At 33.7% G+C, this 24794-nt stretch overlaps 1 protein-coding gene across 2 annotated transcripts in view; it reads left to right on the top strand.

The window, feature by feature from the left end:
* Positions 1-24794, top strand: part of EMCN (endomucin) — a 124392-nt gene that overhangs the window by 15294 nt on the left and 84304 nt on the right. For both annotated transcript variants that reach the window (XM_011969368.1, XM_011969367.1), the window contains exon 2: positions 20977-21102. In XM_011969368.1, coding sequence (XP_011824758.1) covers positions 20977-21102 — 126 coding nt within the window. The remainder of the gene's footprint in view (positions 1-20976; positions 21103-24794) is intronic.

Raw genomic sequence — 24794 nt, 5'->3', positions numbered from 1 at the left:
CTGCATCCTGCCCTGAAACAGAAGACCTTCTTGGAACTTCCCTTCCTCTACATGGGGGAGCTTTTCTCTTCTTTCTTTCGCCTATTAAATTTTCTACTTTTAACCCCACTCCTTGTGTGTCTGCATCTTCAATTTCCTTAGCACTAAACAGTGAACCTCAGGTATTTCCCCAAACAAATGACACCACGTCAACATGATTGTTAAAGTACAGTATTTATGAGAATTTACCAAAAAAAAAAAAAAAAAACCAAAAAACGCACACACACGCGCTAGAATTAAAGAGTTTATCAAGGTCTCTGGATATAAAGTTTATGAAATCAGTTGTATTTCTATTGATGCAACAAATAATTAAAAAAGAAAATGTAGCAATATGCCATTTACAGAAACATAAAAAAGCACCTTTAAATAACTATAATAAAAGATGTGCAATATTTGTGTGAGAATAATTATAAAACTTTATTGAAAAGTTAAAGAAAATTTGAAATATGGAAAAATATACCATGTTAATTGGGCAATCCAATATGTGGAATATAAGAAGCTTTTTATAATTTTGTATAAAAATGCACAAAACCAAGAAAACCTCAGTAATTTTTAATGAAGAAAAACAGGAAAGGATAACATACTCTACCATTTATGAAGTCCCATAACAAAGATACAGTAATTAAAACAGTCCAATTGGTGCAAGGTAGACAAGTCAAGTGGCAGTCACACTGATGCCACACAGATGAATAGAAAAGAATAGAGAGCTCTGAAACTGACTTACAGATATATAGATCTCTGATATAAAACAAAGATGGTACAACAGAGCAGTGAGTAAGGATTGATCTTTTCAATAAATTCTGCTGGTACCATCGGGTATCCAGTGGAAAAAAATAAATTAGACTCCTATATAGCACTACATATGAAAGCTAATTCCAGATGAACCATTGATTTAAATATAGAATGGAAATCTTTAGAACCTGAAGAAAATATAGGAGAATAGCCTTATAACCTCATTTCAGGAAAATACACAAAAAGGAACTAACCATAAAAGAAAAGATATACATTTCCTTGCATTGGAATTAAGTATTCTATTTATCAGAAGATGCAGTGGCAAAATTGAAAATACAGTCACAAAATGGGAGAAAATATTTGCCATGTATATATAACCGCCAAAAAAAATGACTCATCTTAATATAGAAAAAAAGCTACCAATCAGTAAGAAAAATAAACATAACCCAATCAAAAAATTTGGCAGACTTAAGTAAGTACTTTCCTTTAATGCAATGATAGAAATAGAAATATGGTTATAGCAGAATTTTTGAGAATAGCCCCAAATTAGTGAAGCTCAAATGTCTATCAATTGCAAAATAAATATGTAAATTATGCTTTAGTTGTTCAGTGAATTGTATATAGCAATGACAACGACTACAGCTATAATCAATAAAATGAAAAAAATAAAATATACTGAGCAAAACACAATGTCTCAATATGTTGCCATTTACATAAAGTTAAAACACTGAAATCTAAACTATATTATATTCAAATGTACACATAGAGAGTAGTTCTATAAAGAAAGGCTAAGAATGATTACCGTAAATCAGATTGGCAGTTACCTCTAGAGTAGTGAAAGAGGAATATAATTGATACATTTACATTCCCAAGGAGATTTTACACTGCTGGTAATACTCTATTTTTTAATTTGGGTAATGATTACACCAGGTTTTGCCTAACATTTATTCATTATGTTTACATTTATATTTTGTCATGTTTTGGTCTGTTAGCTTTTACAGTTGTCACAAATGTTAGGCAGAAATAAATAAAACTCAGATTTTGAGTTTAAGAACTTTAAATTGAAGCAGGGAATCTATTAAAAGTCTTATTGGGGAGAGATGATAAGATCCTTCAGGGTCTTAAGAATGATTAGTACTTAACTGAGACTGAAGATATTTAATTCAAAAATTTTAAGAAATATCAGGAAAACTTGAGAGAGAAATGTCAGTGGCCTCTGATGTGTTTTGTGACAGTAACAAACTCTTTTTTACAAATAAATTTCTATTATCATTATTCTTTGTACACTATTTGAGGATTTTCCATTTCCCCACATCTCTAGAACAAATCCCCTATGAACAAAGAAGATATACTGTATACTTTTAAGCTTTAATTTAGCTATTATCAATTTACTCTCAATGATACTCTGCTATTCTGAATTTTAGTTTCCCATTAAACCTTACCTATTTAGGGTTAAAAGACTCACATGTAAGCCTTGCTTAGGCTTGTCATTTTGTAGGGAGATAGCTTTCTGTAAGATGTGACTGCCTCAAATTATGTTAGCAGTTAAAGGCATTCACCATCTTTAATTTGTTATACACTAATTGATTTATCTGTCGTCTCACTAGATTGAAAACTAACCCCAAGGATTTGTGGCCAACTGCACACTTCAAAATCCTTGTTCTGCATGGGGTCCTTGTCGCAAGGCGAGGATAAAAGGTTTGTCATGAGGCTGTCTTCTGAAGCCCAAACTGAAGCTTGCTTACAATGCTTCTTGGTGCTTAAGGCAGACTATCATTAGTTGGAGAAATGTTTAAATTCTTCTGAGGACTTTAATTCACCTAAATTTGATTTTCCTCAAATCCCATCTAATTCAGGGCAGAAAAAGTACTTTAAAAAAACATAAACATCTTAAAAACTAATCAAACAATTATTAAAACACTTATGAGCAAAGTCGTGCAGTTTGTTCTTTGATGAATCATTTCAATATGGTAACACATCTGACATTGTAATTTAATAATAATAATGCCATATTTGTGTATTTAATTGAGAGTTTACAAAATACTTTTACATATGTCAGTTCTACAAAACCCTTAAAAGCAGTCAAAGTGGTATATGTTAGCTATTTTCAATTAATAATAGTTTTGAATACTTAAGGGAGTTTACTGAACAAAACATATAAATGGGATTAAAGCTAAAGGGTCTCTAGGGTGATGATTGCATTCACTACATTAGTAAATGGAATAACCACATTTATAAATTAAACTTAAAATCTTACAAGATAAATAGATTTTTTTATTCTGTAACTTAAAATAAAATGGAACATTAACTTCCACAGTCTAATTAACAACTGAAAAAAATCTTTTCTGCAAACAAAATGTACACTTGAGGATATTTTTAAAATAATGCATTCAATATCTCTAAGAACATACCTGCAAAACATGCTAAATAGTAGTATAATGAATATAAGATATATAAGTAAATTATTTGAATTGATAAGGAAAATAAATAATTAATGTTATATCATCACCTAGCACAGCCCTAGTACACATAGGCATTCTGTAATTATCTGTGTTAAATGAATGAAAAAGATTCATTAAATGTTTAAATGTAGAGTTTAAGAATTGTTATGCATAGGCCCGGCACAGTGGCTCATGCCTGTAATCCCAGCACTTTGGGAGGCCAAGGTTGGTGGATTACCTAAAGTCAGGAGTTCAAAACCAGCCCGGCCAGCTGGGCATGGTGGTGGATCCCTATAATCCCAGCTACTCAGGAGACTGAGGCAGGAGAATCACTTGAACCTGGGAGGTGGAGGTTGCAGTGAGCTGAGATTGTGCCACTGCACTCCAGCCTGGGCGACAGAGCGAGACTCTATCTCAAAAAAAAACCAAACAAACAAACAAAAAAAAACTTGATTTGAATTACTTTTTAAACTGTAAAGTTCACATTCCTTTTCAATGCTGTGCTAAATCTTCTTTAGATTGACTTTGCTACTTACTGGCTTATAGGTTAATCTAGTTTTTTTTTGTTTTTTGTTTTGTTTTGTTTTGTCTTGTTTTGTCTTGTTTTTGTAGTAACATGAGACAAAAATCAAAAGCCTTACTCAAGTCTAGCTAGATTATTGTAGGTCTTATACTTCCTTTTTTATATATAATTTTTTCTTTTCATAGGGACTTTAGACATTAAGTGGTTTTTAATCAACTACATGGCCCTTAGTTTCTACCTGTATTATCAGTCCCTAAAACAATACTATCTTTGGGCTTCTCTGACTTTATTTCTTAAAGCATGCTAATACAGTTCTCAAGGCATGCTAATACAAGGAAAAAAAAAAAAAAAAAAGGAAAGAGAGAAAATGGAATGGGACTCACTTTCCGTCATATGGTGAAGCTATAATTTGGTGCATTACAAAATCCTTCATGACTGATTTGGAGACCTTAAAAAGCTTTATCTAGAGCAATATTTCCAGTTTGTGTAATAGGGTACAACTTCTGGTACTTAAGATAATTTTAGCCATAAATGCCCATGGAATTAAATAACATTGACTCAAATCTCTAATCTGCTTCTGGTTTCTTAAAAACAAGTTAGAACATACATGTTTGGTGATTTCCTGTTTTTACCATGCCCTAATTCACTCTTTAACATCAAGAGAGCAAGGTTCAAGCATGAAACCATCATAGTTAATGATACCTGTCTAGAGTTGAATTACTTTTTTCACAGTATTTATTTTTATAATTATTTCTAGTACCATTTTTGTGGTAATATTATAACATTTCTTTTTCAACATTGAACTGAATTATTTAAAGGGAGGTAATTTTAAGAAAAAGAGTAAGAAAATAATAAAGAATACGAAAAAACTCATAAAGGTGCTAAGAAAGTGAATGAAGTTTTGGACACACATTTCTGAAGATTAAACCACAGTCGCTGCTACAGCCAAATTTGGCATTTCCTTTCGCCAGCTCTTTTCTTCTCCCTAGAAGGCTGCTAAAATCAACAAGAGGTTTTAGGACATTTTTATAGTTGGTAAATGACTCTTCTGAACTTATGAAATACATTTTACTTCAACCTTTATCACCCAGGAGGATATGAAGAGTAGTATTTTCAAATGTTACAGAGTCTCACTAGAGATAAGAAAAATGCCAAGAACATGGGCAATGTTCTATGACTATTCCCAGATTTTAAAGTGACCCTCTATCTGAAAAACAAAAATCATAAATCCATATTTATTCAGCATTGAACACTACTGAGGTCACAAAAGAGCAAAGATGTGTTTAGAAATAATAATTATATGCAAAAAAATTTGCAAACAAATTTAAGCCAAGAAATTTTATTTCAATATGAAGTTTCAACAGTAAATCATGTAATCAATATAGATTCAACACAATTTTTGTACTCTTCTACTTTGAGCAGATGGTAATTCTATTTAAAATGATAGAATAATCCTAATATTTTGATGATACTGGCTATTCAGGAAAAAGTTTACTTACATTTAGCATTTAATAAACACTTATTGAGGGCCTAAAATCAAATACTGCATTAGTAGCTAAAGACACACAGATAAATGTTAATGCTATATATTAAAGTTATTTGAAGACCGATTATTCTTATATGTTTTCTATAATGACTCTAAACTAACAAAATTTTAATTATACAAAGCACCATATCTCTTAGGTCTCGATAACAGAAATTACGTATTGATCATAATATGAGATTATGTCTATTGATTTTCTCCTATTTATATCCTTGTTACTCCATCAGGAAAGTAAATTTAATTGTTCTGGCATGAATTTGTCTTCAAAACCAGAAAAATCAGTTTACAAATGTTAGCTCTGTTCTAATAGTGGTCTTCACATTTAGGAAACACTTTATTACTTAATACAGGTGATATCTCAGATTTAAGTATATTGAGGCTGCATTGAAGTACTTATTCAATAGCTTCAGATTTTATTTGTTCTGATTATCCTGTCATATTTGCAAAGCGAACATTTGTAGCCAAACTGTTTGGAATAATTTGTTATAGAACAAATTTATGATTATCCTCTGCTTGTCAAACTCATTATTGTGACTCAGCAAATTTGATTTGAGCCTTGTAAACAATGTTTAATGGCATAAAAAACTCTTAGGTAACTCAAATATCATCTAGGTATTGCCACCCTTTAATATAAATATGTTCAGATTGAAGACTTATTCTATGCTCAAAAATCCAATGCCACCAATATCTGCAAATCCCATGTGGTAGAGGGAGGACTAAGTTCTCATGCTCACCTTTCTTCCCAGCTCCCTGCATCTGTCAAATCTCATGTTTATTTGAATTCTTATGACTTTTTTGTTTAAATTCACATTAGCAACAACCAAAATGTAGTTCCCATTCCTTAATGGATGACAAAAAAATCCAGTTAATTAAAATCTTGGTAGGTGATGGGAGGTTTATATCATAGTAATGCAAAGGGTGAGTTTTAAATATTTCTGTTCTTGGAAGTCCTTTGGATGCTTCATTTTTTCTTGACCTTTTTTCTCTTCTCTTACCCACACTCTCGGGGGGGAAAAATAAAAAGGTATAACAAGTTTTGTTTTATTTTCCACAGCAGAAAAAATTCATTTATCTTTAGTTCTTTTACTCTTAGTTCTAGACATTCTTTTAAATTTCCAAAATTACCTCTTGCAAGGGTACACCTGACCATGTGTTCTTAGATAATTATCATTTCTGTCCTCATCTTTGTCTTGGAATTTGAGAAGGGATTCTAGAGTGGTTTGTTTTTCCAGTGTGGATTAAAGTTGGCCAATATTATACAACAGGGTACTCCTTTTAAATAATGAGGCAAGTTTGAGTTGACTGAGAAGCAAAGATACACTGTTTACTTCTTGCTCTCCTTCTTTTTAAATATGAATTTCCTGACTTCTCCCACTGTCAGCAGAGCAGATACTTCCCAACCAGACTTTGAGCATATTCTGGAACTGTGTCTGCTGCCTATTACTAAATACAAAAATATGTTGTAATGTTCAGTGTAGGCTCATTCTTTCTCCAAAGGCTACATCTGTCCCACAACATGCAGAGTTATTTCTAAATGTGTTCGCTCTAATTAAGTCACCACAAGTAACTCTTTTGATGGCATCTTAATGACATAGCTCAAAATATTTTTAATTTGGAAACTATATTATATAAAAGCTAGTATAAAAAATCAAAAAGCAGACAATCATGAATTCTTCTTTGTTCTTGAATGAATACATGATGGGCTTTTGCTGAGCATGTGGTTCAGAGCAGTTTTTCCACATCCAATGTGGAGAAACTGGGGGAAGAGATTTGGAAAAGGAAAAGTTATGTTTTTGTCCTAGCACTTAGAACTGGTATATCCTGGAACCAAAAAGCTATAAATCCTCTACTCTGTAGGTATTTGCTTATTTGTTTTTAATTTAAAAGTATGAGTCATCAGTGTCTGAAGAAAGTCTCTGACTATTTGCAGGGAATTGATAAGAAAAGTTATCAAATTATAGATTTGTCCTGTGATGCTATATGAAGACTTGAGTGAATTTAAATAAACTCTACTACTACTGCTATACTAATTGAAGATCCACAGAGGAGTGGTCCCCCAACTCTTAAAATATAAATAACTCATTTATATGGAAAAAAGTTGTGAAACAACCCCCGTGTAAAATAATAATAATATAATAATTGCACTCATCAATAGAGGAAACAGAAATCAAATGCTACTAAATATTTTGCAATTTCTGAAATTATATATACTTTTAATCAGAATAGAAGCTATTGATTTTAAATTAGTAACATATATGAGTAAATCATTTTATCCATATATAGACAATATTTAGTGTGAATATGGATTCAAAGATCCCTGGTGTGAACTCTGCAGATCCCAGTAGCCCAAGGTCTATGGCATGAGAGCACTTAATATGGAGCCCACAGAACCACAACCACAGCATGTAAAATCTCTTTCTTCTACCACATGAGCCCAATTTGCAAGTTTTCCTTTTTCTATTCAGCAATCTTTTTGTTTTACAACTATAATCACAGTTTCTTAGAAAGAATGGTGAAAGGATATTAGAAAAAGAGAATAATAAATATAGTTATAAAATTCAGAGAATAAAATTATGAGTTAGGAGGAGCTTAAGTTTTGATTCAAAATTAACTAGTTAACTGAATATATAGGGGCAGTATTAGCAAGGAACATAACCTAATGGTAGAACTCTAAAATGTACTTTATATCATTGAGTTATAAACATGATAAATTCAAGTGTAACCCAGACGTTAGCTGTACTTCTTAAATTTTTATGTTTTAATCTCTAGATATGCACAAAAAATCTATAAGGTAGATTATAAACTAAGGCTAAAATGGTTAAGCTATTTGGATATGGTCACGTAGCTGGTAAGTGATGGGGCCTGGACTCAAATTGGGCAACATGGTCCCCAGACCCGGTTATCTACTCCCTACACTACACCACCCCTTGCTTTTTTTTTTGGTAATAAATTATTTTGATTTATTTAGTGTCTTCTCTTCCATTCACAAAGGACATTGGATATATATATTAAATAATAATATTCTGGGAAATATGTTGATAGTTGTATTGGAATCCCTTTGTATGTGATGTATTTCTTATGTATTGCTCTCAGAATTTTTTATTCATCTTTAGTGTTTTGGTAATTTGATTGTGATGTGTCTTGGTGAACTCATATTTGGATTGAATTTGATTGAAGACACCTGCACTTCCTGTATCTGAATGTTAAAATTTTCCCCCAGATTAGGGAAGTTTTCAGCCATTACTTCTTTAAATATGTTTTCTGTCTCTTTTCTCTTTCTTTTTCTCTTTTGCTGCTCTCTTAAATTCCCATTATGTGTATGTTTGGTCTCTTGATGGTGTCCCACAATTGCTACAGGCTTTTTTCATTCTTTTTTCTTTTTGTTCCTCTGACTGGATAATTTCAAATGTTCTATCTTTAAGCTCACTGATTCTTTGAGTCTGCTGCTGGAACTTTCTATTGCATTTTTCAGTTTAGTCATTGTATTCTTTATCTCAAGGATTTCTATTTGGTTTTCTAAGCTGTTTCTATTTCTTTGTCATACTTCTCATTTTGTTTGTGTATTGTTTCATTTAATGTTTGTGTGTAAATTTCATTTAATGGTTTATTTCTATTTTCTTATAGTTCATTGAACTTCTTCAAGAGAATTATTCTGATTCTTTTCCTGTCATTTCTTAGATCTTCTGTTAGGGTTACTGTTGGAGCTTTAATAGTTTCTTTCAGAGGTGTCATCATTTCCTAAGTCTTTGTAATCATTGTATCCTTGCATCGGTGTCTGTACATTTGAGGAGACAGCTGCTTTTTCTAAATTTCACAGGTGTTCTTTGGAAGGGATAAACTTTCACTATTTAGTCTAGCCTGTGATTCTAGATGAACCAGTTGGTAACAACCCTGGTCAGCGAGAGCTTGCTTTTGAGTTCTCTAGATAGCTGGCCTGCTGCCTTTGCTATGAATTTGGGTGAGGCAGCTGGCTGGGCTCTGCTATGTGGCAAGACCACTGACTGAGTTCTATAATCAGGCTAAGCTGCTAGATAGGCACTACAACCACCTCATATTGGGCCAGGTTGCAGGGTCTATTCCTTGGTCAAGTGGTACCACTATTTTAAGTGTTGGACAGGGTTGCAGAAGGGGCCCTAAGGTTAGGTGGAGTTGCTGATCAGGATGGATGGGACCAGCTGTTTTGCTCTGTAGAATTGCATGGTTGAAGTTTGCCTGCCTGCCTATGGGGGGCCTTGGTTTGGCTGAACACTGTTTAAATTCATAAGTATGGCATATTTAGCCTCTGATTTTTGCTAAAATTTGCTGTGATGGTCATCTCCCTCCCTTGGCGAGAACTAGGGAAGGAATTTAAGGTCATGCAGAGAACTGTTAAACTCCGGAGTGTGGTGCAGCTAGCTCCTTAGCGAACCAATAGTAATTAAAATAGTATAGTGATAGCATAAGAATAGATTCATCAACCTATGGAACAGAATAGAGACATTAGTCTAGGCAAAGATTGTTTTATATTTGATCCCCCACATGCAGGCAACAAAAGCTAAAACAGACAAATGGGATTATATAAAAATAAAAAGCCCTGTACATCAAAGGAAACAACAGAATGAAGAGTCAACCTGTAGATAGGGAGAAAATATTTGCAAGCCATAGCTATCATAAAAGAGTATCCAGAATATATAAGAAACTCAAACAACTCTATAGAAAGAAAATAAATAATTCCCAATTGGAAATGGGTAAGAGAACTGAAGAGACATTTCTCAGTAAAAACATATGAATGGCCAACAGATATATGAAAGAATGCTCAATGTCACTAATCATTAGGGAAAATGCAAATTAAAATCACAATGAGATACCATCTCATACCTGTTAGAATGGCTACTATAAGAAATATAAAAGAAGGTACATATTAGATAGGATGTAGAGAAAACGGAACCCTAGTACAGTCATGCAGTGTTTATTGATGGATGTAATGATGGGGATACATTCTAAGAAATATCTTGGTAAGTCATTGTGTGAACATCATAAAGTGCACTTACGCAACCTACTACACATCTAAGCCTTATGGTATAACCTCTTGCTCTTAGGCTACAAACCTATATAGCATGTTATTGTGTGGAACACAGTAGGCAATTTAAACACAATGGTAAATATACATGTATCTAAACATAGAAAAGGCACAGTAAAAACAGTACACCTGTATAGGGCATTTACCATGAATAGGGCTTACAGGACTGGAAGTTGCCCTGGGTGAGTCAGTGAGTGAGTGTCAAGTGAATGTGAAGGTCTAGGAATTTACTGTACAATACTATAGACTGTATAAACACTGTATACTTGGGCTATACCAAGTTTATAAAAAATATTTTTCTTTCTTCACTAATAAATTAAGCTTAGCTTATGGTAATATTTTTACCTTATGACATTTTTACTTTTTTTTTAAACTTCTTGACTCTTTTGAAATAACACTTAGCTTAAAACACAAACACATTGCACAGCCATACAAAAATACTTTCTTTCTTTATATTCTTAATCTATAAGCTTTTTTTCTGTTTTCAATCTTTTTTTTTTTTTTTTACTTTTTCAACTTATAAAAAATTAAGACACAAACACACGTATTAGCCTAGCCCCACACGGGGCTATGATCATCAGTATCACTGTCTTTCATCTCCACATCTTGTCCAACTGGAAGGTCTTCAAGGGCAATAACATTCATGGAGCTCTCATCTCCTGTAATAACAACGCCTTCTTCTGAAACACCTAATGAAGGAACTGCCAGAGGCTGCTTTGTAGTTCACTTTCTTTTTTTAAATAAACAGGTGCACACTCTAAAATAATAATAATAGTAAAGTAAAGCAGTTGTGTTTCGGTATCTGACATGGTTGGTTCTAGGACACCTGCAGGTACTGAAATCCAGGCATGTTCAAGTCCCACAGTCGGCCTTGTGGAGCCCACAGATATGAAAAGCTGGTCTTCCGTATCCACAGGTTTTGAATCCCAGAAATACTGCATTTGGTTGAATTTTAGGTGCAGATATGGAGGGTTGACTGTGTGGTATATACATAAGCCAGTAACATAGTCATTTATTATCATTATCAAATGTTATGTACTGTACATAATTATATATGCTATACTTGAATATGACTGGAAGCACAGGTTTGTTTATACTAGCATCATCACAAACATGTCAGTAATGCATTGTACTGCAATGTTACAACTATGCTGTCATTAGACAACAGGAATTTTTCAGCTCCTTTATCATCTTACTCTTGCATATGTGGTCACTGACTGAAATGGTGTTATGTGTCACATGACTCTACACTGTTGCTGTGAATGTAAATTAGTACCATCACTGTGGAAAACTGTATGGAGGTTCCTCAAAAAATTAAAAATAGAATTACCATATGATCATATACCCTAATTTGTTGCATTTATTTTCATAATGATTAGGAATAGCGTAAGGGAAAAATGAACTCTTTAATGTCATCAGAATACTAAAGTAGTAGCATGGGAATACTGCAACCACAAGCAGCATAATTTCATATTATAGTTCTAAACCTCTAAACAATGCAGAGAAAGAGAACACGGAAGTTGAGACCAGATCACCTGAATTTGAACAAGGGTCTAACACTTTCTGACTCTGCATCTTCAAAAGTCAAAATTGGTTACCAGGGCCTCAGTCTATCCATCTATAAAATGGAGATACAAGTAGTACTTGTTCGACTGTTTCACAAAATTGTCATTAAAATCAAATAATGTAAATAAAAGTAATTATTGTTATATGTGCTTGTTTTCTTGGAATGCCAGTCATTTAAGTTACATTTTCTGTAACTTAAAACAACTTTTCAGGACAAAAAATTTCTCTCTGATTTTTTAGAAGACAGAAATGACTTTTAAAATTTTATACCTTTATAACTAGTCTTTCAGTTGATACAAACTAAAGAGTATTTTAAATCAACTAGATAGTTTTTATTTACATTTAGAGAAAAGAAAAATAAGAGTAGATAATATGAAAAGCAAGACATCTCAGACTCAGCCAAATATCATGTTCTAGCTTCAAGTGCAATGCTATAGACTATTTTTGGAAACTAAGTTTTTCACTAATTATAGACATAACATACACATACTACACTTTAAAAGGGAATTGGCTAACATATTGAATATGGGCTCTGTTTGTTCAGGTAGGAATTAATTTATCCATAAAAAAGATTTCATCTTATTATACTTGCTCTTCCATGGTGAAAAGAAAATTCCAAAGCAAAATATTCCAAATGTCTGTTTCAAATTTTGCCTTTAACATTTTCTCTAGTTCTGGGCAGACCAACACACTACAGGGAAATACATTTAATCTAGGCAACAACATCAAATTGTAAATGAGTGTAGTTATCTTTGTCCCCTAAAATACACAATTCCCGTTTGGGCACAGATTTCTCCCAGGTAAGAAGTTAATAACTCCATAGAGCGATTATGTAGAACTCCTGAAATACAAGCTTCCCCTTGATATGTATAAACGCAAGTTATTCTTTATTATTTGCCATAATGTATATTTACAATGTAACCGAACCTTAGATGTAATACAGTTTCATAGTTGAAAAGACATTGTTCAACAGTCACTTTTTACAGATTAAAAAAGGGAGGCCCAGAAAGGTAAAGTGGCTCACACAGTTACACAGTTAGCTAATGTCAGAGTTGCCAGGTCTGTAATTTTCTTCCATCATGCCATTTCATGTGTGCAAGTCACTATACTAAACTAATGTGATCTGCTAGTAAAAAGTGTCCAGTGAGATGCTCCTTGTCTCCAAGGAAATGCTCAGGAGAGCCAGTAGTTTAAAAATTAAGATTTTAAGTGGCTACATTTGAAGTTCAGAGGAAAGCTGTATTAGTCCATTCTCATACTGCTATGAAGAAGTACCCAAGATTCGGTAATTTATAAAGAAAAGAAGTTTAATGGACTCACAGCTCTGCACTGCTGGAAATGAGATTCGGTAATTTATAAAGAAAAGAAGTTTAATGGACTCACAGCTCTGCACTGCTGGAAATGCCTCAGGAAACTTACAATCACAGTGGAAGGTGAAGGAGAAGCAAACGCACGTCTTACATGGTGGCAGGCAGGACAGCATGTGTGCAAGTGCACAGGAAATGCCCTTTATAAAACAATCGGATTTCACGAGACTCACTAACTGCCACTGGAACAGCATGGGGAAAACTGTCCCCATGATTCAGTTATCTCCATCTGGTCTGTCCCTTGACACATGGGGATTGTGGAGATTACAATTCAAGATGAGATTTGGGTGGGGACACAACTCCTAGCTGTATCAAAAGCTGAAGATTTAATTCAAGAGATAAAAGGAACTGCACCCTCTCCTACTTTCCCCTCCTCTATGTGGAGCCCAGAGAAGGGACAAAGCAGTGCTGCTCCCCTCAGGACTGAGAGGGCACCCAAAGTGATCCCTCGTCTGAAGTCATGAGATGGATCCAAGAGACTTGCTTGCTTTTATTGCTCCCTACAAGGATGTGCTAAGCTCCAGCATCTTACTTCGTTGGAAGGTAGCTTTTGAGCTGCAGAACCATAGTTTCTTTCTGGAGTCAGAGAACTGTATGGAGGAAGAAAGAGATCTCAGGACAAGTGTCTGAGGGCCAAGGAGCATCACCAAGATATTCTTTTTTCCTCCCACTCCTACCTTTATAAATATTAAATGTAACTTTGCCTTTTTTACCTCAGGATTTGAAATTCCTCAACCAAACTGGTTATAATATATAAAAAGTCTCCTTATACTAAAGTCCACAATCTAAAAATATCTCATTACTATGGAACATGATCTTTGAAAAATTATCCATTTGTGAAGGAAAAATAACTGCATGGCCCCGTAATTTTGAACAAGACACCTGGGTGAGTGTAGGCAATTTACCTTGTACACCTCCATCCATTTGTCAGCCAGGACATCTCAGGTTCTTGGGTCCATTTTGCAGATATTGTTGTTTTCTGTTTAACAAACTCACCACTGGAATGCTGCCTTCCTGTTCTCCCCAGAGCAGCCAGGTGGCTGAGACACCTGTCCATCCTCAGAGTCTGCCAGGCTTGGCACTCCCTCCCCACCTCACAGATGGCTGGCAACCTGAGGAGATTCCTCTTTTGGGTGCAGCTTTCTCCCACTTATCTGAATATTTTTCTCTCTGTGAGAGATGAGATTTTCTTACTTATCTTTCAAAGTCCTTTCATATAGGAAATTTAAACATTCTCAGAACTGTTGTGCCTGCTACAATATTTTTTAGCTTTAATTGAAAATGTATTTTAAATTTAAAATCCTCTTTTACAAGAGTTGCTCTGATGTTTTCATTGCAAATGGGATTTCCCTGATTTCTCCTTCGAAAATACTATGCTTATTAATGTGTAACATCATCAATGTCCCTTTTTGGATCTCATATTATTGGCACTATTGGTTTTTCTCTTCTATTCGAATATAAACTTTTTTCTTTCCTGAGAAAAGAGTTATCTGGCTTCTCTTGAAAAATCTTCCTCCAAGAAAATAATTTCTGATTATGCCAGACACAGAGAGACATGACCTTACTTTGATTTCACTTAATATCGTATGGAACCAGCTATGTATACTACTAATTATTTAATGCCATTTTTATATGGCATAACTACAAGCATAATCTTCTAGATGTTTCACATATATTTATAGCTTAAGTATCAGAAAAAAAACTTCTAAGTTCCTCTAGGAAAAACACACATTTTAAAATTGTGCTGAACATCTGTTGAAATTGATGTTGAATAAATATTTATTGAGGCAAATAACTCTTGGCTAATGAGTTACTTATACATTTTTGTATGATGTCATACAATTTTTGGAGGAAGGCAAACAGAAGAAATTATCTGGGCTGTATCATCACATAATAACTTTTTTCTTTTAATTGAAAAATATTGCTGTATTTAATTTGGTTGGCAGTGGATCAAAGTGACCTCTCCCACATCAAAAGAGAAGGATCACCATTAGTGTACAACTGTGTTAATATGAAATTAATTATCAAAAAGAAGTTGGTGCCAGGTTTTTTATGAAGACTATTTGATGCAAATATGGGAACAGTACTTTATTTTATTTGTATCTATTTTTGTATATTTTATTATATTTACATATGTTTTTATAAATCTCTTTAATATGTGAGAAAGATGGAAATTTTCAACTTACACTTCATTAATGGTCATTTACTGCCATAGAAAGTATACAATAAGAATTATAATGTTAGTAATTACTGACAAATTACTATGAAAAGGGATCCTCCTACCATTTATAAGTCCCAATTTGTGCTTTGCCATTACATGCAAACTTAAGAAGTATGTCTTTGTTCATTATATACTGTGATACACAAGAGAATAAAAATCCACAAAATCATAACTGAAAATCTGGCAATTATTTTATTTTAAGATAAATTTGTTTAAAAATTGTAAAAGACTGAGTTGCTGGGAGTAAATACAAGGTAGAGATGCATGAAGACCATATAAATTTGTAGAAATAATACAATGTAAGCTATTGAGAAATAAAATTGTTTTAACATCAATTCCATAAATTAGTTGGTCTAGGTTATGACATTGTTACCTAATAATAGGAATAGGACATTCGACATTTATAAGACCACCTGCTAATTAGCATTTTGTATGTACTGTAATTATATATTTTTGAAGAAATCATTTTTTCATTTTCTTAAAGAGTTTAAATCTTCCTTCCAAAATGTTGTTTATGGAGCAAACTGGCAAGCAAATATTTTCTCAGAGATAATTCAGAAGGCAAATGCACTCCATACACCCAAGTAGTATAATTAGAAACAAAAACAGATTTTTGTATATCAGGTACTGAAGAGTGCTGAAATATAAATCAAAGAGACTTTTTTACTAATTGGTGCTGTGATCTTCTGAAACTACCCTAAACTCATAACTTTTCTAAGTTAGAAAACGCAAAGATTATATGTCATTCAGATACCAAAAAATTTATTCCCCGATCTCAAATCATCCTAGAATTTTAAGTCACTGTCTTCAACGTTTGTGTTGATCTAGAAAAAGCCAGATCTACTTTCTTTAGTAGTGGATTTCTACTGGACTTTAGGTGCAGACTTAGTAAAGGAGAGGCCATCCGCTGTCCCAAAGAGGAAAGGTAACTGGAGAGAGCACTACTCATTATAAGGATGGATACAAATTCTGACTTTAGCCAGTCATGGAGCACACCTGTAATCCTAGCTACTCAGGAGGCATCGGTGGGATGATACCTTGAGTGCAGGAGTTCAAGGCCAGTCTGAGAAAAATAGCAAGACTCTGTCCCTTTAAACAAAAACCTAACTTTTAGTGACTATTTGACAATTACCTAAAAATATAATTACAAAGATTAGACATGCTTTGTAATTACAAAGAGTAGATGACTTTATCATTTGAAAACAGAATAGAATATATTTAGTTTTCAGCTATAAGCTGAATTCTCAAAGATAAAAAAAAAAAAAAAAGAAAGTTCACATGAAAGTTCCTGTATGTGCACAGTTGGGAATTTCCTATATTGAACCTCAGAGAATACAGAACTATTTCAGAATCTATGGAAAGACCTTAGCAAAAATCTATCATAGAATTTTAATAATTAGAATAGTTATTTTCTTAATATTCAGATAATGCTTCATCCTGTGTAGTACAGGAAACTGGTATCACAGTATCCCTTGAGCTCTCCAAGTCTGGATATATGGGGACAGGGTGGAATCAGGACAAAATACCATCTGTTTCTCTTACAACATCCCAAGAGCAGTACTATCTGCTTTGGCACAAGTAAAGTCAGGAGGCTCAATTTGCCTTGTTAAATTTATCTTTAATCATTTTGACATACAGTGGAAAAAAATAGTATCTCGCCATGTCCTGTGAAAAGAAGATACTTTAGAATAAGCTATTCCTCCCAATGGTTTATTACAAAATCAAATAAGACCTAAAAGGAATTTACAGATAATACAGTAAACCATATCTGGTGTTACATGCATCATGGTCTATAAAATCTTCAACCATGGTAGTTAGAGGAAATAATTATTTTCCACCACGTGGTAAGACAAAGTTTCCAGTTGCAAAATTTTTCTAAATGAAAAAACTTTTTTTTTGGATTTTTCAGATCTAAATAGTGTTATCCAATGGAAAATTTTCTTTAAAACTTGAAGTCTAATATGGAAACATTTTATGTGTGTGTATGTACACATATATATGTATATATGTGGCACTTGAAATGTTTGTTTCTTTAAGAAAAAATAGTGAACTATTTTGTCTATTTTATCATTGTAGTTACATAAGAGAAAAACATGTGTGTGTCTAGTCACTATCACTCCCTGTCAAAAGCAGAGAGCAAGTGGAGCTGAGGTATGTAGCTTTACATAGCGCTACCTTCTTATGGCCAGATGTGTGATGGTTAAGAAAATACTATCTGAAGTCAAGACTGCCTGAATTTAAATTCCAACTATATCACTTACCAGTGCATATTGTTGGCAAACTGTTTACTGTTTTTGAGCCTCAGTGTCCTTATCCATAAAATGGTGATCATAAGAATATGAGCCTCTCTGTGTCTTTAAATTAGATAACCCACAGAAAGTATTTTCATTGAGCATAGAACATGGCACACTCAGTACTTTTAGGAGTTGCCGAAAGAGGGCACGCCGTTTGTTAAACAACCCATAGAATTAATAATAGAGATGTTAAAGAGTATGAATGAATTAAAGTTTGATTCAGGAGAAATCAGGGGCCAAATATGTTTAAGGATGTTGAGGAGGAAAAGCCTTATAGTACACCTCAATCTTACTGCACCAGTGGTTAGAAATTTGCTTAATTGTAGTTTTCATAAAGTCATTTCTCGGATGTGAATTCGTTGATGTCACATGATGACTTCAAAAGGGCAGAGGACATTAATAAATATAAAAATGAGGGCTTGCAGCTTGATCCAAATGGAGTCTTCTCATTCTCTGCCCCACTCATTTCCCCATTGTCTTTCCTAGGGTGGAATTTCTGTTTGGTCACCTTCTATGGCTCTCCAGTGACTTGATAAAATCTTAAATCTTGGTCTGGGTGTTCATGGTCTTGTACAGTTGGCCTCCAGTATTTTCCCAGATCATGCACACTATGTTCTTTCATAGCACACTGCAATCCAGCTAGACAGACCTGTTTGCAGTACTCCAAAATACCTTTCACTTCTCCACTCCAGAGCTCATCTCATGCCCTTTCCTCTCCCTGTATGGATATATTATTACTCTTCAAGCCCTAGTTCCTAGCATGAAATATTCCTTGTTCATACCAGCAGGGTAATCTTATTTTATCTTATAAAGTCTTGTCCAATTTATTGTTTGTCCAGCAGCTTTCATATTTTTGACTGGAATCACAGTAAGAAATGTATTGTGCCCTGGCACACATTTCGTGCAGACTTAACACACACACACACACACACACACACACACACACACACACACACCCCTATACCAAAACTTCATGAAACAATACTTACCTATTATTTGCAATACCACACTCTCATATTGTTTCTTTTCTTTTCCAACTTGGAAAAAGCTCTGACTGCAATCTACTACAGAGATTTAATTATTCTTTAATTGTATCACAACCTGCAGTTTGAAAAACACTGGTTTGTACAACCTATACATGATATACCTTATTATTTACTGTGCATAGGCATTATATTTCCTACCAGACTAAAAGTAATGTTTGATACCATGTGATAAATCATAGAGTCTTTTTTATCTAATCATGATTTTTACGTAAGTAGTTGCTTAATAAATATCGAGGGAGAAAAGGAAAGAAGGAAATGAAGGGGAAGAAGGAAGGAGGAAGGAAGAGAAGGAAGGAAAGAAGGAGGAAAGAAGGAAGAAAGGAAGGAAGGAAGGAAGGAAGGAAGGAAGGAAGGAAGGAAGGAAGGAAGGAAGAAAGAAAGACATCTCTAAAGATGTTGATTATGCTCAGAAATTAACAATGTTGCTATTTAGGAAGTCCACAGATGAGAATCATTCAGGCTATTTGTAGGTGAATTTTCCTGTCTAAGTGCTACTTTTTTTTTAGTGATTTCTTCAACCTCAATATAAAATTTAAAATGAGTGTCACATCTATGGATGTTAAGACTAAAACAAAAATAGCCAGAACAAAATGACTAATGGTGAAAAGATAAGCTTCAACAGGCTGTATTCCTGCTCCCTGCTGAATATTGTGGGGTACGGAGGTAAGAGCAAGGGTGTGAAGTGCGCCTCCAGAGGTGAAAAAAGCTTTTGACTTGATTTCCATAAAGCCTGTGAAAATGCAATTCTATCATTTCTGTATGTGCTGAACACATTTCTCCGTGTGCTGAATACCTCAAGCAATTTCTATGTGCTATCTATAAACAGTCAGTGCTAAGAACTAACACTTCCGAGCATCTCAAGACTATAAAATTATATGGCACTTATACTGTATGTCATGACGTCTGAGATGTTGGTTTCATTGACATGCTAGATTATTGTTTTTTCTCAGATTCAAAAAGGAACATTTCAAATGTAATTTAAATTTGAGAAGTCATACTATTGACATATATTTACTGTAATAACATACCCAGTTTGACTGGGATTTGAATATGCCTTTATTATTCAAAGTCCATCCTCTTAACTAACATGGTATATATACTCTATCCAGACCAAGGGACAACAAAAAACAACGCCTTTCCATAGATGTGAATATTTTTTTCCAAATTTTTATACACTTGCTTGCTATATGTTGATTTTTAACATAAAACTGTATTTCCAGAGATGAAAACAACAAAATACAGGACTAAAAATATTTTATAAATGCTACTAAATTACAATAATTTTATGTGAAGTAAATCTTTTTATAGAACACTGAGTTAAATCCTACATACTTCACTTTGAAAAATAATAATGAAGTGATGATTTTGCCAACTCTGGTTGTTACAGAAGACTGATTTCCTCATTTGTTTCAACAGAAGTTTTAAGAATTCTTATTTAAAATAAATATATAGTATGGATTAAAAATGTATTGCCTTCATTTCTGTGCCTTTGCCTGCCCAAATTATGTTAAAATTTAGAGAAATAAACTATTAAAAACTGTGGATTTATGGTGGCCCTATTACTTTTAAGTATGTTGCAGTTATGTATCTATGTATCTATGTATATGTATATATGTATACTCTTGTCTTTATTGTGTTTTATATTTTGTACTTTATATAGTACATATTTATATAGAGTGCTTTATATGAAAAAGACATATACTAATATTGATTTTTTACTACTTAGTAACTTTAATGTGATGTAAAAATATTTAGTGAAATATCTACTGCCCAGAGAGTGTCCATGTAAGCATTTCATCTTGCAAGTTTCATTGAGTTGGATTAAAAAATTATTACATTTCAAATTTTTACATTTATTCCACATTAGTTTTCTCAGAAATTATATCGCTCTGAAACCACAAACTACTCCTAACCAGTCATCTTGAAAATTCATGCCATTGGTAAGAAGTAGATGCAGTTAGTGAATAAATGCTCAGCTAAGGATAAATTGATTACAGCTAGAAAATTGGTTGCAAATTCACATTCTACTGATCGGTTTAGCAGTAGTACATATACAGTATACTTGTTTAAATATACTAGTCTATTAATTGGAAAACTATATGTAAGTATTAATGCAACTACTTTAATGTAATTTACTGTTTTCAGGTGTTATAAATGCAACTACTCCTTCATCAGTTGTCGTTACTACAACAGAAACATCTGTAACAACACCAAACACAGGATCATCACAGAAAAATGTTATCACAACAACAAATGAAACAACTCCTAAAGGTAGGATTAACTGTTGGTAAATTTAGTTTAACTTTAACAAATGAAATTAGTAGTGTATATACATCAGTATGAGAAAATAATTTGGGATCTTATATCTGATTGTTATAAAGGCCAGTGCTATTTCATGATTTTGAAATTATGTGTTACTTGGGGTTCCATACAAAACCCTGAAATCTCAGTGAGCTTCTTTGTTGATATTCTTTGGGATCACTTCCTGTTTGAGAATGATTTTATTGTGAATGTTACATACACAAAGTTTATTTTTAGAGAAGAAAGAAATTGCCATGTCCTAAGTCATAAAATGTCTTTCTAAATATTCCAGTTCTCCACCTAAGCAGCACAGCCAACATGTTGAAACTGTATTAATAGCAGACTGCTTTTGTTGATTGTATTGTGTTGATAATAGATTTAATTTGTAGGTTTCGGTAGCAATGTAATCATTATTGTTATTGGACTGAGTGACAACTATATTATGTTTTCTAGCTAGGTATTAAAGGAGATTACTTTACCATCCACAAAAATGTTAAAAGGCATTAGAATACTTCCATTAAAAAAACAAGAGGTTATCAATGCAATGCATACTGCATCTGCCCATCTTGTAACACACATAAAATAAGGCATATCACACAAGTCCTGTAATCAATGGAAAAGAAAAACAGATTTGTGGATTGTCTATGGGCAAAAACTCTGCTTAGAATACTAAGGTCATGGAAAGACCAGAAAATCATGTATCTTGATGAATGGATAACTGAAATTCCTATGCTGTCTTTTTTACCTCTCTCTATCCCCCACTTAATTTTCAATCTAAGACCAGGATCAAATGTATGCAGACGACCAATGAAAGCTAGTTTGCTGGGCTTGAATAGGGTGGTGATTGTCAGAGACAAAGAGTTCTATGATCATAGTCCATTATTTCTGCATTGTTTGATTATAAGATGAAACCAGAAAATTTCTAGCAACTTTACTTCTTGGGGTCCCACATAGCAGAACACTGAAGCACCCTTCTTTGAAGCAAGTGCATAGAATACTCGAAGTAACATAAACACACACACACACACACACACACTCCTTTGTTGGGACACTTCACTGATTTATATTACTCATGTAATAGAAACTACGCTGTTGTCTGTGTCCTTCAGTAGTTATCCACTTGAGTGTTAAATTATTCATATACAATTATAAAAAAATGTAATGGGTCAGAGAAGTTTTACATTTTATCAATTTTTACTATAAAAATAGACAGCTATATCCAAAAGTAGAGAACACTGTAATTTATCTCTGTATGTCCATCTCCCCAAATCACTCTTTATCTAGATTTTATCACATTTGCTTCATTTTTCTTTTTATTTCTCCTTCCTGCCTTCTCTCTGTTTTACTCTCTCTCTTAATTTGGTTGTCAAGGTACTTTGAAGGGAACCCAGACTTCATGCCAGTTTACTTCTATACATTAAATATGCATCTCAAAAAAGAGACAATTTATCACAAACCTACAAGGCCATCATCAAATCCTCCAAATCAATAATAATACTTTAGTATCATCTGATATTTATTTTGAGAATTTTAAGGGTTAAAATCTCAAAATATAAATCTAGCGGTGGGAGGGAAATTAAAGGAAGGAAGTTAGTCTGGGGTCTCTAGTGAGAGCTGCTGAGAGAGCGAGGTGGAAGAGAGATATAAAGCAGGAAAGGCAGGCTCTCACGTCCCCAGCTGCTTTGATCCAGAGTGGGAAACAGAAAGTCTGGCATGGTGGTAGGGCTGAGAAAGTCGTTAGGCAAATTGGGGTCTGTGGTGCTTATAGGAGAATGAGGGAACAACACTGGACAAAGAAGGCAAAGAAAATAACTTCTTTTTGTCTGGCTTATTTGATCAGTACCGTGTATTAAGGGTTAGATGAGTCAGACTAAGTACACTTAATATGCCCATCCTCCTAAGGGCAACACAGTTAGTACACAGTAATAAAGAAGATGGAGAATTTATCTTGAATTATCAAGTTCAAGGCATTGTGTATCAGTATATTTGACTTACTAATTTCAGGCCTGTGAGGGGCTTACATTTGGAGGAGTTTTATTGTCCCATTCTCCAAAATAATAATTTTTAAAATTACTCAATAATACAAGAAAAAGGTATCTGTAGTGAACAAGTCCATTATTCCCCTCTTTCTCATGGCCAATATGGTCCTCTTAGCCACGATGAAAGTATTTACTGAAAAAACACAACATGGAGAAGTGTCTTTATTTTTCATTTTAAGGCTTCCTAATCAGAATTTCTTTGTTTAAAGGACAAAAGATCGTTGGTCTAGTAGTGCTTATGTCTTTCTAAATCACATAAAATGTATTTTTCTTGCCAATGGCAGAAATTCTATCATCAGAAAAGTGGAAAATGTGCAACTGAGATGAGAATTCTTCTTGCAGCAACATAATCACTGAAGTGGCAGATGTGATTGATAGAGCTTTGCCTAGAGCAGGGCTTGCTTTCAGAGATTTGCCCAATTAGAGAAATGGGACTTGACCTCTTCCTAGATGTACATCAAGTGCACTGCACATTTTGTACAAAGGCCAAATGGCTAGAGTTAAAAATCAACATTTGACAGACGTTGAATATCCCTGTCATAAAATAAACTTCTAGGATAAAAAAGAAACTCGAAATGTAATTTTTTTACATTAAAAAGTTGATTATTATTCAGCTTCATTTTAAAAACATTGAATAGTCTAGTATTTTTCAATGAGTTGAATTATAATGCAGGAACAAATATTTCTCAACAGTGATACTAACAATTTCTGGTATTAAATATTTGAGTACCTGAGGTCAGTAAAGGAGGCCAATGCTTTTGGCCACCTATCTCACACAGGGTGCTAAATATGGTGATGTTTCAGTTGTACATCTTCTATGTAGAAACTAACTAGATACAACTACAAAGAACATTTTAAACACATTCTTGGAAATTTCTTGTAAGATTAGTCAGAAAAAAATTGAGTTTGGGTACTCCATTTTTCTCTATAATCTTTCCCCTTTTATTTATTGTCTTTCTGTTCCTCGTTATATTTGAATAGAAAATGATGTGCCTGGGATATCTTTGTATATGATTTTTTGGTTTCTCCTTTTCATAGAATTTTGAAGTGGCAAAGTTGACGTTTCGCTTTTAGTTTATCATCACAAAATACGAAATGTTTACCAATTAGACATTTCTTTGAAACATTTGTAGCCTAAATAGAATTCAACATGGTTCTCAAAGGTTGTTTTGGAAAATGGTATGAATGAATGCTAGTTTAAGAAACAATTTTGCAGAGAGTAAAATTATGATATTCTAATGATTTAATCTATTATAAACATTTATTGACTCAAAATGATATAATATCTTTAAAAATAAATAGCTTTTTGCCCTAATCACACAATATACCCATGGAGCAAACCTGCACATGTACCCCCTGAGTCTAAAATAAAATTGCTAAAAAAGGAACAAAGAAGAGGGGCCAGGTGCTGTGACTCGCACCTATAATCTCAGAGCTTTGGATGGTTGAAATTGGGGGATCACTTGAGGCCAGAAGTCTGATTCTGCAGTGAGATAGGCTCATACCACTCCACTCCAGCCTGGGTGACAGAGCAGGACCTTATCAAGCAAGGAGAGAAAGAAAGAGGAAGGATGGAAGGAAGGAAGGAAGGAAGGATGGAAGGAAGGAAGGAAGGAAGGAAGG

Source organism: Mandrillus leucophaeus, unplaced genomic scaffold, assembly GCF_000951045.1.
Source record: "Mandrillus leucophaeus isolate KB7577 unplaced genomic scaffold, Mleu.le_1.0 Scaffold887, whole genome shotgun sequence".
Classification (NCBI taxonomy): Eukaryota; Metazoa; Chordata; class Mammalia; order Primates; family Cercopithecidae; genus Mandrillus; species Mandrillus leucophaeus.
The sequence above is the reverse complement of the archived record's forward strand: the minus strand, read 5'-3'. Positions and strand labels throughout refer to the sequence as shown.